This window comes from Vulpes vulpes, chromosome 7 (genome assembly GCF_048418805.1).
Source record: "Vulpes vulpes isolate BD-2025 chromosome 7, VulVul3, whole genome shotgun sequence".
Lineage (NCBI taxonomy): Eukaryota > Metazoa > Chordata > Mammalia > Carnivora > Canidae > Vulpes > Vulpes vulpes.
In genome coordinates, this window is record NC_132786.1 from 83,058,785 (window position 1) to 83,076,029 (window position 17,245).

The window sequence follows — 17,245 nt, forward strand, 5'->3', positions numbered from 1 at the left end:
TTCATGAGAGACACAGAGAGAGAGAGGCAGAGGGACAAGCAGGCTCCGTGCAGGGAGCCTGATGTGGGACTCAATCCCGGGACTCTGGGGTCACGCTCTGAGCCAAAGACAGACGCTGAAACCATTGAGCCACCCAGGTGTCCCAGACATAAATAAATTGACAGAAATATCATGTGCATGGATCAGGACACTCAATATTGTTAAGATGTCAGTTCTTCTGGTAATCAAGATAATACAGTATTGCTGAAAGAATAGGCACACAGAAAAATGAAACAAGATAGAGTCCAGAATTGGATGCACACAAATATAGTCAACTATTTTTTTAACTGAAGTATTACTGATATACAATATTATATTAATTTTAGGTGTACAGCATAATGAATCAGTATTTGATCACCACAGTAAGTCTAATTAACATCCATCACCATACATACAAAGTTTCTCTTCTTATGATGAGAACTTTTTAAGATTTGCTCTCATACCAATTTTCAAATATACAATACAGTATTGCTAGCTTAGTGATGTACATTACATCCCCATGACTTACTTATTTTATAACTGGAAGTTTGTACCTTTTGATTCCCTTCACTCATTTTGCCTATCCCCTATACCCTGCCCTTGACAATCACCAGTCTGTTGTCTATACCTATGAGCTGTGTTTTTGTTTGGTTCGTTGATTTTTAAGATTTCACATATAAGAGAGATCATACAGTATCTTTCTCTGACTTATTAAACTTAGCATAATGCCCTTAAGGTCCAACCATTTGTCACAAATGGCAAGACTTCATTTTTTTATACGGCTGAATGATATTCCAGTATATATATATACACACACACACACACACATATATATACTTATGTATATATTTATATATATATGTCATTTTCCTTATGTATTCATCCATTAGTGGATACTTGGTTGTTTTCATATTTTGGTTATTGTAAATAGTGCTGCATGAGTGCATGAATCTTTTCAAGTTAGTGTATTTGTTTTCTTTTGGATAAATATCCAGAATTGCTGGATCATACAGTAGTTCTATTTTTAATTTTTGAGGAGCCACCTTAGTGGTTTCCCTAATGGCTACATCAATTTGCATTCCCACCAACACTATCCAGGGGCTTCCTTTCTTCACATCCTCACCAACACTTGTTATTTCTTGTCTTTATAATAGCCATTCTAACATCTAAGGTGATGACGCCTTATGTTTTTTATTTGTATTTTCATGATGATTAGTGATGCTGACCCATCTTTTCATGTACTTGTTGACCATATATCTGTATGTCTTTGGAAAAATGTCTGTCCAGATCCTCTGTTCATCTTTGAATGGATTGCTTTTTGTTACTGAGTTGATTGAATTCTTTATATATTTTGGATATTAGCCCCTTATCAGATAAATGATTTGCAAATATTTTCTTTCCATTTTGTAGGTTGCCTTTTCATTTTGTTGATGGTTTCCTTTGTTGTGTAGAAGCTGTTTAGTTTGATATCCCACTTGTTTATTTTTGCTTTTGTTGCCTTGCTTTTGGTGTCTATGCCAAAAATCATCGTTAAGAGTGATACCGAGGAGCTTGCCACCTGTTTTTTTCTAGGAGCTTTATGGTTTTCAGGTTTTACATTCACATCTTTAATCCATTTTTTTTAAAGATTTTATTTATTTATTCATGAGAGACACAGAGAGAGAGAGGCAGAGACACAGGCAGAGGGAGAATCAGGCTCCATGCAGGGAGCCAGATGTGGGACTCGATCCCGGGTCTCCAGGATCACACCCTGGACTGAAGGTGGTGCTAAACCGCTGAGCGACAGGGGCGGGTGGTGGATGCCCTCTTTAATTCATTTTGATTTAATTTTTGTGGATAGGGAAGCCCCGGTGGCTCAGTGGTTTAGTGCTGCCTTCAGCCCTGGGTTCGAGTTAAGAGAAGCTACAGACTAGAAGAAATATTTGCAAATCACATTTATCACAAGACTTTTTTTTTTTTACAGAATATATAAGGAACTGAAATTCAACAGTAATCCATCTTAAAAACTGTTGAGACATTTTAGGGCAGCCCCGGGTGGCTCAGCAGATTAGCTCCGCCTTCAGCCCAGGGCATGATCCTGGAGACCCGGAATTGAGTCCCATGGCAGGCTCTCCCTGCATGGAGCTGGCCTCTCCCTCTGCCTGTGTCTCTGCCTCTCTCTCTCTCTCTCTCTCTCTCTCTCATAAATAAATAAATAAATAAATAAATAAATAAATAAATCTTAAAAAAAAAACTGTTGAGACATTTTAGATATACAATCAAGATACACTTCGTGGCAAGTAAGTATATCAAAGCGTGATTCATATCATTAATCGTTAGGAAATATCTAAGAAATATCTTTAATATTAATATTAAAACCATTATGTGGTACCACAGTACATCCATTAGGTTGGCTACCATATGGGATAAAAAGGGAAGAAAACTCCCAACAAACTGATAATTCCAGATGTTGACTGAGATACAGAGCAACTGTAACTCTCATACATGGCAGATAGGAATGAATTGGTTGGTACATCTGCTCTGGAAAGCAGTTTTAGTAGCTTCTTCATGAAGTTAAACAAATGACTCACATATCCCAGCAATTCCATTCCTGGACATTTGCCCAAGAGAAATTAAAGCATACATCCACATAAAACTTGTATGTGAATGTTATGATAGCTTTATTAACAGTTGTCAAAACCTGGAAATAACCAACCTGTATTTTAATATGTGAATAGGTAAACAGTGGTACACCCATGCGATGGAATACTAGTCAGCAATAAAAATGATCAAACTATTGATTCATATATCGATATCGATAAACTATGAATGCATTTTTCTAAAAATGCTAAAGCCTGAAAGATGTAGCTTAAAACATGTAATGGCTCATTGTTGCATGTAGAATAAAATCACATCCTTACAATGTTTATCTTTCTACTCCCACTAGAATATATAAACCCCATAGGTTCAATGATATTTTTTTGTTCATACATATTTGTCAACTGAAGAAAGATATTGATACTGCTGGTTTACAGGCAAGAAAACAAAAGTTACTTGCTAACATAAAAACAGAATTTGAGCACAAGTCTTTCCAACTCCAACACTTTTCCTTGCCATCACACTGTGTGCCAGTACCTTTGGCTTAGTGCAATTTCAAAACTAATCTGTGGTCCTCAACTCTTGACCTGCATGTTGTAATCAAGTGGGAGGTTTTTTAAGATTCCCTTTCTGGTCCTTAGACCAGATGAAATCACCTCTCCAGGTTATTCTGATGCATAGTGATGAATGAAAATAACTAAAGATTAATAGTGCTTGTTGAATTAGAGAATGAAGACAGTTCTTGGATTTCAACCTACAGTGGAATGGGGTTGGGACTTACTGTTTGAATGAACTTACTACTTGTTTCTTCTGGCTAAGAGATGTTTAGTTGTAGATTTATAATTGCTATTCTTATCAGTAGTGCAGACAGTTGCAGAAGGATGAATTAGAAGTAGATGGTCGATGTGTATAACAAGTTTTCTTAAAAAAAAAAAAGTTTTCTTCTAGATAGATGAAGAATGGGAACCAATTATATCATTTAGGTCAATAACTTCAATCTATGATTATGACTTTAAAAATAATTTACTTCTGTAAATTCTGAAGTACAGAGAACTTCTAAAACAGAAGTTAAGAGCATGTTATTTCTGAAGAACTGCATATTCTATAAAAGATTTCTGGGAGTAGTTTATTAATTTGGGTGCACTTGAAATTTTTTTCAGATTATTAACCTGTGAAAAGGGAAGTTAAAAGACAAAGATTTAAAGCAAGAGTAATAGAACTCTTCATAATTAAAAGTTAATCAGAAATTAAGGAATGCTTTCTAGAGTCCATTGATAGGCTACATTTTTCTTACTTTTTTCATTAAATAACTTATCAAGTACTATAGTTTACCACTTTTCCTGTAAAACTTAAAAGCCCCAAATAAGGAATTGTTTTCACCCCTTTGCTAGTCCTTCACCTGCCTCATGAAGCTCTGTATATTAATTTATCTTAGAGTTGGGGAATTATTACCAGTTTGATTCAAACAAAGAGGAAACAGTCACCTCAGGTTATACTAGCTGTGTATATGAAAAAGTTAAAGGACACATCTGGCAAATTTCTAGGTGAGACTTGTAAGGATCATCTGAGAGAATGGAGCTATGATTTTTAAATGATGCATTTCCTGCTGATTTTCAGGCTTATTGAACTCAAATTTTAAAAATGAAACAGACTTGAAAATAACTGAGAACCACAAAAAGGTTTCTAGATGCCATTATGCCTTTCACCATGAGTGACAGCACATTTAGAGTATTATTGATTTTTTTTAAAGTGTCTTGTTATTTTAAATAAATACCCCAAGATATCATTGCTTTATTAGATATTTCTTTTTTCACATCTTGGATAGAATTTACTTTTCTTATAGAGCACTTGCTTAAGTCTTTAGTATATTATGATAAGTGTAAGACTGTCAGAGGGAGGGATCTTCTCTCATTCTAGATGAAATGATAAAGATTTCAGCAACCCTCTGAAAAATTTTTAAAAATTTAAATTATGTAGTGATCCAATGTATGTATATACATATTTATACTGTGTATATTATGCATAAAACACATACTTACATACATTATAAATAGGGTGGTTATTTGACAAAATGTCAACTGTAGTTCTTTCAGTTATCTTTTGTCTTTCTTTACTCATTCTATTATACATAGGTATTTGCATATTTAAGGTAAAAATGTCAATAACAAAGAAGCCTTAAAACACTCAAATGGCGACTTCATTAAATATAGATGTGGGCCAGAATATACACTGCTTTAGAAAGTCAGTAGTTAACACCTATCACTAAAATAGGTTTAGCAGATGTCTTACCCTGCCTGTTCATCTTCATCTCCATACTCAGATATAATCACTTGGCTAGAGGGAGTTACGAGTTTATTATACAGTGGTGTGTGCACATTGAAATCGCTCAAGTAGTTGAAGTACCAGTGCCCTTGTGCCACCCCTTAGAAACTGATTTAATTACTCTGGAGTATAGCTTGGCTAATGGGACTCTTGAAGTTCTCCAGGTTAATCAAGCCAAGGAAGGATGAGAACCTCTGTTTGATAGGAAACTTAAAAAAAAAAAAAAAAAAAAAAACTCATTTGTTTTTCAGTCTGTTAATTTGTATTCTGTTCAAACTATTACTACCCTGTACAAAACTTGTGTTGAACAGGTATATATTATTTTCAACTGTATTCTTTTTTTTTTTCAACTGTATTCTTAAAGTTCTGTTTTAATGCCCAGCCTGCCACTGCCACTAGGTAACATTGGGTAACATGATGGATTGATTCTTATTCTGTCTCTTTTTCTCTCTCCATTCTGTTTTCTATGCTGTCCCAGTCATTAATTTTCTAAAGCATAAAATAATTATATCACTGCCATGCATAAAAGCCTTTAATTATCCATTCTTTACACATTAAAGTATGAGTTTCTTAGTTGGCCCCTATTTATTTTCAGTTCTATCTTCTGTTAGTTCAACATTAGAGATCCTGAACTCCATCTGTACTTACCATTCCTTGAATAGTCCTTTCATTTCATACCTGCCTTCACATATGTTATTTCCTTTATCACTAATTTTTGTCATAATTCAAGAGTAGATTCAGAAACATTTATTGGAATGGAGCAAAATTAGCATACATTGAACATACTGGCCAAGGACTGTTGGAGGTTTTTTTTACTGTAACTTAACACCTATTCTGAAGTTCACATATGAGCAAAATTTCCTAGGTTTTTCACTCTCTCACAAATTGGCTGAATCTATTTTATGCATAATTTAGACAGATTTAAGTGTATTCAACCATGAAATTCAGTCAAGTTATTTCCTGCCCGTGTGAAAAGGAAAATTGAAAGGCTCATATATGTAGGTAACTTTCATAGTACAAAGTACAGCCTGTGAAACCTTAACAGTCTCTGTGTGGGTAAATGTTACAGTTTAACAAGAAGTTAATTTGGGCAGTGTTAAAATTTTGAGTTTTTTTGGTCTATTAAGATAAACTTAGTAAAACGTAATTTAGTCTGTTCCCTTATGTATGCTTCCTAGGTCTTATTAGTATTCCTAACTGTGTTTATTTAGGATACTGTTTTATAGTTGATGTTTTACAATATAATGTTTTTCTTCCATTAGAATGTGAAACATGTTGCAGAAACATTCAAGAAGTGGCTGAAGGGGGAAGGAAAAAAGTGCCACTGCCTATCAGAAAAAAACAGAGGAAAACATGGGAAATACAACCACCAAATTCCGTAAAGCACTCATCAATGGTGACGAAAACCTGGCCTGCCAAATTTATGAAAACAACCCTCAACTGAAAGAATCTCTTGATCCAAATACATCTTATGGGGAGCCCTACCAGCACAATACTCCATTACACTATGCTGCTAGACATGGAATGAATAGAATACTGGGGTAAGTATTACTGTAAACCAATTAATAAATTTGTGAAAGGGAAAAAAAGACCTTGATCTTTGAAAATATGCATGTTGTATGGTATTATAGTGGATTAAACTTTTTTTTAAAGATTTATTTATTTTAGAGAGCACGAACACAAGCAAGCAAGCGAGGGTAGAGTAGAGCCTGTCCCAACATGGGGCTTTCCCAACATGGGGCTCTAGCTCACAACCCTGAGATCAAGACCTCAGCTGAAACCAAAAGTTGGATGCTTAACTGACTGTGCCACCCAGGCACCCTAGTGAATTAAACTTTCTAAAACTGATTATGCTAAGTTATTAAGTAAAATTTTTTAAATTATGCCTAAATTAGACAAAGTTTTAATAGGTTGGTTCACATATTCTTGTGGCTATAAATATATCTTAATCCTCGGTATGTTTCATAGTGTGATATCTTGGTAATAGTTTAGTGTTTAATTTACAACATTTCAATTCCAGAAAAGTACTTACAGCTATCAAAAAATTGCAGGGAATGGTGCCTACATCAAAGTTTTCAGCTTTAATTAGCTAGTTTAAATTGAAAAAATATCCATTTGCCTTATCTAGTCATAATCAGATTTGAGTTTCCTTCCTTTTAATGGGGTTCATTTACTTGAAAAGACTTCTTCTAAAAGCAAAACATTTCCTTAAAACCAAAAATACTAAGAAACTTAAAATCTCCAACAAGAAAGCATTAGTGACAGCAAACACATTTATGTGAAGATTCTTACCATATTACATGAGAAATAAATTTTATATTTGCTAGTTTATAAAGTGAGAGAAGCAGAGGGTAGTTCAAAAACAAATTTAGTGTTTTTAGAAGTAGATTATGCAGTTATGAAAGTCTGATGCCGGAAGAGGAGGACTTTACTTACATAGTGAAATAAAATTCATAAAGCAGTATTCAAAGCTCTTTAGAACTTGATAAAAAAGTTTCAACCTATTTTATATTTCTTTTAATACAAATTGTTGTTCAAATTAAGCTGTTCTTTTTGGTTTCTTTGAAACGCCATGTGTGCTTTGTCCTGTGCATGCTGTTCTCTCTGCTAGGAGTCCCCTCCCCAACTCCTCTCAGCTTTCTCTTTCTTATCTAAGTCTTAACCTTCCTTCAAAGCCCTGTACAGGATTTATCTATCTTATTATTAGCCTGTCCCAACCCAAAGGAATGTCAATCTTTTTTTTTTAACTTCTGTGGGATTTTTTGTATGTATTACTTATTTGGTATATACTACGTATCATTGTACTTTAAAATTTTGTATATTTCTCTCCACCTCAGTTAATACTTTTTTTAAAGTACTTTTAATGTAAAAATTTAACTTTTGTACTTCTAGCATCTAGCATAATATCGAACACAAAGTTAATAACAGTTTTGTAAATCATTGCGCAAGAAAATATTTTAGGATCAGGATTTGTGAACAAAAAAATTCCATGAATGAATTAAGTCATCAGACCCATGACTTTATCAAGTAGGCATCGCTGTAACTTTTCTTTTTATTAAAAATAAAATAGGTAATTATTGGCTTAGTGTTTCCATAACCTCTCCTATTTGCATTTATCTTTTGTTTTCATTTCTCTAAAGATACCTACTTAGAAGCCACCTCCAACTCATCTTGTTTGAAATTTTGTATTTTTCCCCCCAATTGGGTTTTCCCTACATTAACGATACTAACATGCTGTGCTAAGATAACGGCAAATGTTTTGAGTGCTTACTGTTTTCTAGGCACTATTAACAGTGTCTACATGCATTCTCTCATATAATCCTCATTACAACTCTGGAGGTAGTTTACTCTGCATTTTAGAGGTGAGAAAACTGAAGCACAGAAAGATTAAGCAACTTGTCAGATCTCTAGCAGCTTATAAGTGACAAAGCTAATTGCCCAAATTGATGAATGTAAGCTTTAGGCTTTTTAACCACTGTGATAGCCTCTTATCTCTATAGTCAGATAAACTTATGTATTGGGACTGTGTAAACCACTTACTAGCAAGGCAAGTTATTTCATCACTCTGGGCTTAAGTTCCCTTATCTATAATATAGATATCTGTTACATACAGCTTGTGGGACAATTAATTAATGTGTTATATATCTATCATGCTGCCTAGGACACAGTATGTTCTCAAAAATGTTATTACTTCTCATTTCTGTAATCCTAAACATCTTCAAATCATCCTTGACTTACTCTTCTCCTTTACCTAACCTGCTACTAATACAAAGTTCACTAAGTTTTATCTCTGGAATTCATTTCTTTCCATTCCCATTGCCCCAAACTTAGCTCACTCTTCTCAACCTGTGCTTGATTTTCAACATTAAAAATATCTGATTCCTAAGTGTTCTTTTTGCAAGTCTTTTCCTCTCATATTCTCTTGTCCAGATTAATCTTGCTCAATTATATACTTTTTAATGTTTTTTCCATTGTGGTAAAACTCTAACAATACCCTATTGTCTGCTTTATTCTGTTTGGCTTCCAAAGCTCCCTTGACCTTGCCCTCATTCTACCCAGTCAGCCCGATTTCTCATTACTCTCAAACAAGCTCCTATAGTGAGGCTGGTTGACTTCTTCTGTGCTCTCCCCATCTTTAGAAATGCCACCACCTTAGAGCTTTATTTGTGTTGCTCCTTGATTCTCAAATGTCTTCTTTCTCTTCTAATTGCCTCTCCTTTAAGTCCTAACTTGGTTTCTGCTTTGTTCATGAATTTACCTCTAACTACTCTGACCTGCAGTATTTTTTGTTTTCTGAAATCCTACAACTTAGATTTTAAACCGTCTTATTAGGGATCCCTGGGTGGCGCAGCGGTTTAGCGCCTGCCTTTGGCCCAGGGTGCGATCCTGGAGACCCGGGATCGAATCCCACATCGGGCTCCCGGAGCATGGAGCCTGCTTCTCCCTCTGCCTGTGTCTCTGCCTCTCTCTGTCTCTCTGTGTGACTATCATAAATAAATAAATAAATAAATAAATAAATAAATAAATAAAGTCTTATTATTATTAAACTTCTCTTCTCCACTCAACTGTAAAGATTGTAAATACAATGCTAGACAGTAATGTTTTCAATAAATTAAATATTGAATGCTTAATCTATTAAAGCTTTTTTTTTAAAAGTTAAGTATTTTCAGTAAGATTACAGAACTTTTGTATTGCTTTAGCTTGCTAACATTGAACACTATGATGATATTTAAAGCAAGTCTAAAACTTGCTTGGAATACTAAAGTAAAATATATTTAAGTATTGTTATTACTAAGATAATATGTATTTTTAACACAAAAGAAACCAAGTAGCAAAATGTTTTTTAACCATTTATAGTACAGTTTACAAATATACTTCCTAAAATTGGAAAACACTGTTAAGAAAGTTATCAAACAAGTATGTCTAAGGACTTAGAGATCCTGAGACTTTCAGGAGGCACACAAGGTCAAATCTGTTTTTGTACTAATACTTGGGTGTTATTTGCCTTTTTCACTGTGTTGACATTTGCAATATAAGTACAAAAACTGGAGGATAAAACTGTTGATGCTTGTAGATGAATTAAGACAGTGGTAGTCAGTCTTACAAGTAATCATTGTATTCATCACTGCCTGCCACTTCAGTCAAAAAAAAAAAGCCAGCTTCACTTAAAAGTATCCTTGATGAAAAAAAAAAAATAAAAAAGTATCCTTGATGAAGCAGTAAAAGTTATTTTTTTAGTAAAAGTTTTTTTTTTTTAATTAATCTCCATCTTTGAGTACACATCTCTTAATAGTCCATATGACTGATGGGAAGAATACCTAAAGCACTTCTGAATACTGAAGTATATGATAGCTTTGAATAAGAGCACTTTGCTATTTGAGTCTAAGTTGAACCACAGCTTTTTCATGAAACACCATTTTAAGCTAAAAACAACAACAAAAACTGGTTATTTGGACTAGGATACTTGGCTGACATTTTCTTGAAAATGAATTATGTGAGCCTATCAATTCAAAGAAAAGTTGTTGCTAATGATAAAACTTGAGCCTTCAAATGAATATTCAAATTTTGAAAAACTTGTATCACTACCTCTATCTTGGCAGCTCCCAGATACTTACAGACTTTTATGATAAGATTGGCATTGTTATAAACTAATGTGATTTTCTAAAATATTATATAGTGAAAAGTGACAATGTCTTAAAAATCTGCATAACTCAGTTAATTGGTATTTTTGGATGATAGTATGTGATTTTTAAAAATTACACATGGGTAAAAAAATATATTCAAATGAAAAGTAGACCGGTAGACTTTAATGTAACGGAGTACAAAAAGTTCACTGATATGTTTCAGATTTTACATTGCAAGTAATGTAAGAAATGGCCACTTGTTGAATTTTTGGTATACTATCAAATATGAATATTTATAGTTCTCTGAAAAGGCATTTTAAAATACTACTCATTTTTCTAACATTATAGAGGCTGTATTTTCTTCATATGCTTTGAACCAAAAGAACTTATCACAACAGATAGAATACCATGAGAATTCATCTTCTGTTAGCTAGACATTAAAAGAAATTTAGTTTTTTTCATTTTAAGTTAAGAATATTTAATGTGTAATGGGTTTTTTAGTGAATTATTTTTTTATTTTTTTATTTTTATTTTTATTTTTTTTAATATTTTATTTATTTATTCATAGAGACAGAGAGAGAGAGGCAGAGACACAGGCAGAGGGAGAAGCAGGCTCTATGCAGGGAGCCCGACGTGAGACTCGATCCAGGGTCTCCAGGATCACGCCCTGGGCTGCAGGCGGCGCTAAACCGCTGCGCCACCGGGGCTGCCCAGTGAATAATTATTTTTTAAATGTCTAATTTTTATCTTCTTTTTTTTTTTTATGATAGTCACACACACAGAGAGAGAGAGAGAGGCAGAGACACAGGCAGAGGGAGAAGCAGCCTCCATGCACCCGGAGCCCTACGTGGGATTCGATCCCAGGTCTCCAGGATCGCGCCCTGGGCCAAAGGCAGGCGCCAAACTGCTGCGCCACCCAGGGATCCCTGTTTTAATTTTTAATATGATAACTGTCAATATACATAGCCCACATAAACAAAAATTCTTAGGAAACTTCCCTAATTTTTAAAGTTGTAAAATGGTGCTCAATTACTGGGGTGGCTCAGTAATTGAGCATCTGCCTTTGACTCAGGTCGTGATCTGGGATTGAATCCCCACATCAGGCTCCCTGCAAGGAGCCTGCTTCTCCCTCTGCCTATGTCTCTGCCTCTCTCCCTGTGTCTCTCATGAATAAATGAATAAAATCTTTTTAAACAATTAAAAATAAAAATAAATAAATAATAAAGTTGTAAAAGAGACCTGTGACCAAAAAGTTTAAGAATTGCTGATCTGTTCAATATTCTTGACTCTTCTAAGCAGGAATATATCTGTCTTTTTCTGTCATGTGGTTATCATTCTATTGAATGAGTATTTAAAGTCCTATAGGAAATATGACATATATTCTTTTTAATTACCAGTTTGGACTACTTTTATGATTTGGCCATCTGTTTTATACTTAACTTTGTACTTATATGTTTACTTTATACTTTCAATTTCAGCCTAAAGTTTTGGAGTATTTTCTTCTTTGTTTCCTTAATTGTTTGGAGAGATCAGTGGCTTATAATTTCTTTATTAAAGCTTTTTAACATCATATACTAGAATCAGAACAAATTATTGTTCTCTTTTCCTAAGAATACACAACTCTGATTTCCTAAATCTATATATTTTGTTTTTCAAAAATTGATTTAGATAAGAAAATAACAAATCAAATTATATTAAATGTTTAGTTGCTTTTGGAATTAAGAAATTACTCCGTTTTTAAAAGATGTTATTTGTTTATTCAAGAGAGAGAGCACATGTGAGCTGCAGAGGGGCAGAGGGAGAGGGACAAACAAACTGTGCTGAGCGTGGAGCCCAATGCAGGACTTGTTCTTACCACCCTGAGCCAAAACCAACAGTTGGACATTTAACCAACCGAGCCACCAAGGCATCCCACGAAATTACTCTTCGTAACACTGTCATGTGGAATAAGATTAAATAGCATTTACTCATCAGCATTAAATAAAATAGCAAATCTGTTTTAATTATTTGTATTTTAGATAGCTTCAAATATTTCATTGTATTTACCCTTGGTAGACTTCCTAACAAACTAATGACCATTTTTTCTCATGATGCCTCATTTAATCTGAGGTACCTGTCTATGGCTTCAGTATAATCCCTGACTCAGCTTGGCTAGCTTCCTAATGCTTGAAATACATGGATAGACAAAGGTATATATACTTAGTCAAGGACCTAGTAGCCATAGAAAGCCTCCATGTGGAATAAGACCTTGCTTTTATCACCATTTCCTTTACCTTTATGGTACGTGCAATAGCAGGCATAACTTTCCTCTTTTTAGGCAAAATAATATGGTAAAAGTAGTTTACAGTTTAGCAGCTAATTTGCATTTATATCTCTCTGAACCCAAATGCTGTTTATTTACATTATACCACATCACAGTGCCTCCTTCATGAGAAACTAAGTCCATATTCATAAATAGTTACTACTTAATGTAGCAAAAACACTATTAGACTTTGCAATCAGTGTGTCCTAGTTACGAGAAGTCATGTATAAAATGAGAATTATAGGGGATCCCTGGGTGGCTCAGCGGTTTGGTGCCTGCCTTCGGCCCAGGGTGTGATCCTGGAGTCCCGGGGTCGAGTCCCACATCAGGCTCCCTGCATGGAGCCTGCTTCTCCCTCTGCCTATGTCTCTGCCTCTCTCTCTCTCTCTCTCTCTCTGTGTGTGTGTGTCTCTCATGAATAAATAAATAAAATCTTTAAAAAAACAAAAAAATAAAATGAGAATTATAATACTTATTCTGTAAATTTTACAGAGTAGCTTCTCTCCTTTTTAGAAATAAAAGGGGCCTGTCTTATAGTGTAAATAAAATATAAAACCTTCTTAATTAATATCAAGCTTTGAGAATTAAAAGAGTTTCTAATCCTTGATTTCTGTTTTTTGGCTCTTATGTTTTAGGAGTTATTAAGTTCTTTTAATGGGTTAAACGGATTTAAATGAATTAAAATTCTCCTCTCCTATCCCTCCTTGCCTGCAAACTTCATACAGACAGGAACTTAATTTGTTTTCTTCACAGTATGCCTAAGTTTTAAAATATTACCTGCTAAATAACAACTGTTCAGTACTTGTTGCATGAAAGAGAAGAGTTAAAAGGAACTGAAGTTACATGTATGTGTTAGTGACTGGGAGAATAGGAGTGTTGGTGGCAAGAAATTGAGCCTCTGGCAGAGCAGACTGTTATTTTGGAGGGAACTCAGTTGAATGTGAGCTGATGAGGAATATGCACTCTTGCATATAAAGGATCCTAGAAGGATTTAGAATATAGTCTAGAGGTCAGATGAGAAGTCAGACAGGATGATAGAGCATTAATGATTACCACAAAAGTAGTATGACCACAAAAGTAGTAGAAGTTCTTTAATAGAACTATGATGTCACCACCATTGTCTGTCATTTGGTTCTGATAAAAATTTATAGTTTACAAAGTATATTCATAGAAGCCACTGAAAGATAAATGGCTTTGAGAATAGATTTGTTCTCTAAAAGAAATATGAAGAAGAAAATGGATTCAAGAACTGAATTTGCTTCCAGTAAGGGGTTAGGAAGTGGAGCTATCATCATGGGTAAAGACAAGTTGTGCTAAAAAAAAAAAATTAAGAGATATTTGAGAAGGTGTGTACTTATGGAAATCAAGGTTATAGAACGGCCAGGATATAAATGAATAGTCAGGAGTATCTGAGTGGCTCAGTCAGTTAAGGTCTGCCTTTGGCTCGGGTCATAATATATTGGAAATGGGAATAGGAAGGGCTGGATAAAAGTGGCTTATATAGAATCTTACAGAATCTGAATTAATTTTAATAATTTCTTCCTAATTTAAAGTTTTAAGAAAATGAAACATTTTTGTTAATGATTTCCTAGAAAAAGCTTTAATTTTGAACACATTTTAGAGTATTGTTTTATTTTGGTTATCCGCTACAATCCCATTATAATTCAACCATTATAAATACATATTATCATCAGTTGTTAACAGGAAAATATTGTATGTTTTCATTTTTTTTTTAAACTGTTAGACAACATTATGGTCATTTCAACAAACAAAACTATCCATGTTCCTTCCTCCTTTAAACAACTGTTAGAATTATTCTGTGTTCCCTTCTAGTTTGAGCTAAACATCTATAGACTTTGTAATGACTATAAATTTTTACTTTATAGATATTCTTATTTATGTTTCCCATTTCTCCTATAAACCAGACATTTAAGTAATTCCAAATTTTTCTATTCAGAGTAGCAGTGTTGAATGTCATTGTTCCTATAGATTTTTATTTCCTTGTTTTTAAAGATTTATTTATTTATTTTAGAGAGAGACAGTCTGTGCATGTGCCTGTGTCCAAAGCGGCGAGTGGCACAGGGGAAAGAGAGAGAATCTCCAGCAGACTTCCTGCTGAGGGAGGAGCCCAACATGGGGCTCAATCCCACAACCCTGAGATCATGACCTGAGCTGAAGTTAAGTCGGACACTTAATTGACTGAGCCACCCAGGGACCACAGGATTTTTATTTCTTTTAAGTTATTTCCTTTAGGATAGATTCTCAGAAGTATAGATTTACCTGGTCAAAGGATATGAAATAGTTGTTAATGAGCTATTATTACATAATTTGCCTGAGATCACATAAAGAGTGACAGAATCTTTGGGGTGGAAGCATTATTCTGCCTACCATACTCACCTGTAGTGTAGAAAGATAGAAGAATGTCTGATTTGGCTCTAATTGTAGTTTCCCAGTAGGAAGAGTTAGGGTATGAGAAACTGACATAGTTATTATAAGTAGTGATAATTTATTTCTTTTTGTTCCAGAGACTCCAACATCTACTTTCAGGACAGTTCAAATCAATGTAGTGCTAAAAACCTAATGGATTGGTTTTGAAAGGCTCTACAGCTGAGCTCTCTAGACTCCTGAATGATAAGAACAGGAAATATCCAGAGTTGTCTGGACCTTCTACTGCTTTAAAACTTCTTACACAACCTTTTTCTCATAAAAGCCTTCCAGCTTGACTAACTCATTCCAATTGATGAGTCCATCCTAACTCCTTTATGGTCATTTTTTTCTGTTAGACCCATATGTCTAAGTCGAAACTAACCTAAAAGCAATCCAGATGTACCTAGGTGTTAGTTTGGCTCTGCTGTCTTCCCATTTCTGTTCTGTACTTCAGCATAGAAATGCAAATGATATCAGCCCTCCACAGTAAATGTAGGCACTCATCTCCAGATATGGGACTTAGACTCCCATTTCATAATGTATTTGTGTGTTTTCTAGTATAGGTTGACTGTATTATAGCAGGTTTTTTCCAACTCATTTTCCAATAACCTATTGAAGCCACTGAATTGGCTCACCTGTTAATTCTATAATCCTAACTCAAGGATGTATTAAGGAGCTAGGCATAACTGAGATCTAGGTTTGTCATTAGTTAAGGGAGCTCACCCAGATTTATCATTGGTAAAGGCTACCACTTTGGAATTAGATCTTGGTCTTTTAGAACTAACCACAACTTAATCACTTCATAAAATATTACACTGTGTAAATAGTGCCAGCCAATGACCTTAAAGTAGAAAAATGTTTTCTAGATTTAAAAATTTGTCCTAGACTTATGCACTACTTGCTATGCTTATATTAATTGTCACCACCCTTATGAAGTAAAAATGTAACTAGAAATTGGGCAAAACAGTAAAGAAAAGAGAAAAGTTGGTGTGGAATATTTTATTTAGTAATGCACCCTTAGGCATTCATGTAATTGACATATGAATCTCACGTGGCCCTTCCTATTCCTTTCCTTCCTGTATCCCTTCCTTTTTTCTTCACTTTTCCTTTATTTTTTCTTCATTTTCTTTTCTCTTCTATCCCTCTTTTATTAACAAATACTGTAAAGATACTCAGCTTTCTTTTTCTTAGTATTTTGTTCTGGAATGGAATTTTTTTAACTAAGAATTAGTCATTCAGCTTATTGTGAAACAGGACATCAATAGACATTAACAGCTTAGAAATAGAGTTTATTTTTTAAATTTATCTTTTGTGTGTTCTCAGTTCAAGACAAGAAGACACTGGTTTTCATTTTTTCTTTACCATTTTAGGACTTTTCTTTTTGGTAGAGATGGAAATCCAAATAAAAGGAATGTGCACAATGAAACATCTATGCATTTGTTATGTATGGGACCTCAAATTATGATATCTGAAGGAGCCCTTCATCCTCGCTTAGCACGGCCTGCAGAAGATGATTTTAGAAGAGCAGATTGTCTGCAGATGATCTTAAGATGGAAAGGAGCAAAACTTGACCAAGGAGAATATGAGAGAGCAGCTATTGATGCAGTTGATAACAAAAAAAACACACCCCTACACTATGCTGCTGCCTCAGGGATGAAAACCTGTGTTGAGGTAAAACTTGTTTTTTAATATCCTGCATTCTGTAAAATTTGTGTCTTGGTAATATGTAATAATCAGAGTTTGCTTTGCTTATCTTAACATTTACTTTAGTCCTTTTTGTCCTCTTTGTGTTTCTAAAAGAATCTGGATCCCTTTTAAATTCCCCTGTTTAGGGAAAAATTAAAAACAAACCCATAGTTAAACATAGTTGGGAATAAAATGAAATCAAGAGCAATTAAAAATTGGCTAACATTCCTGAAGATAACAGTCATCAATTAAACACTTGTTGCCTAAAGTAATGGTTCTAGTAGAGATA

General features: G+C 34.3%; 1 protein-coding gene across 6 annotated transcripts in view; it reads left to right on the forward strand.

Moving 5' to 3' along the window:
* ANKIB1 (ankyrin repeat and IBR domain containing 1) overlaps nucleotides 1–17,245 on the forward strand; it is a 133,587-nt gene that overhangs the window by 39,677 nt on the left and 76,665 nt on the right. For all 6 annotated transcript variants that reach the window (XM_026003743.2, XM_026003747.2, XM_026003746.2 and 3 more), the window contains 2 exons: nucleotides 6,180–6,458; nucleotides 16,641–16,941. In XM_026003743.2, the coding sequence (XP_025859528.1) occupies nucleotides 6,271–6,458; nucleotides 16,641–16,941 (489 nt within the window). In that variant the 5' untranslated portion in view covers nucleotides 6,180–6,270. The remainder of the gene's footprint in view (nucleotides 1–6,179; nucleotides 6,459–16,640; nucleotides 16,942–17,245) is intronic.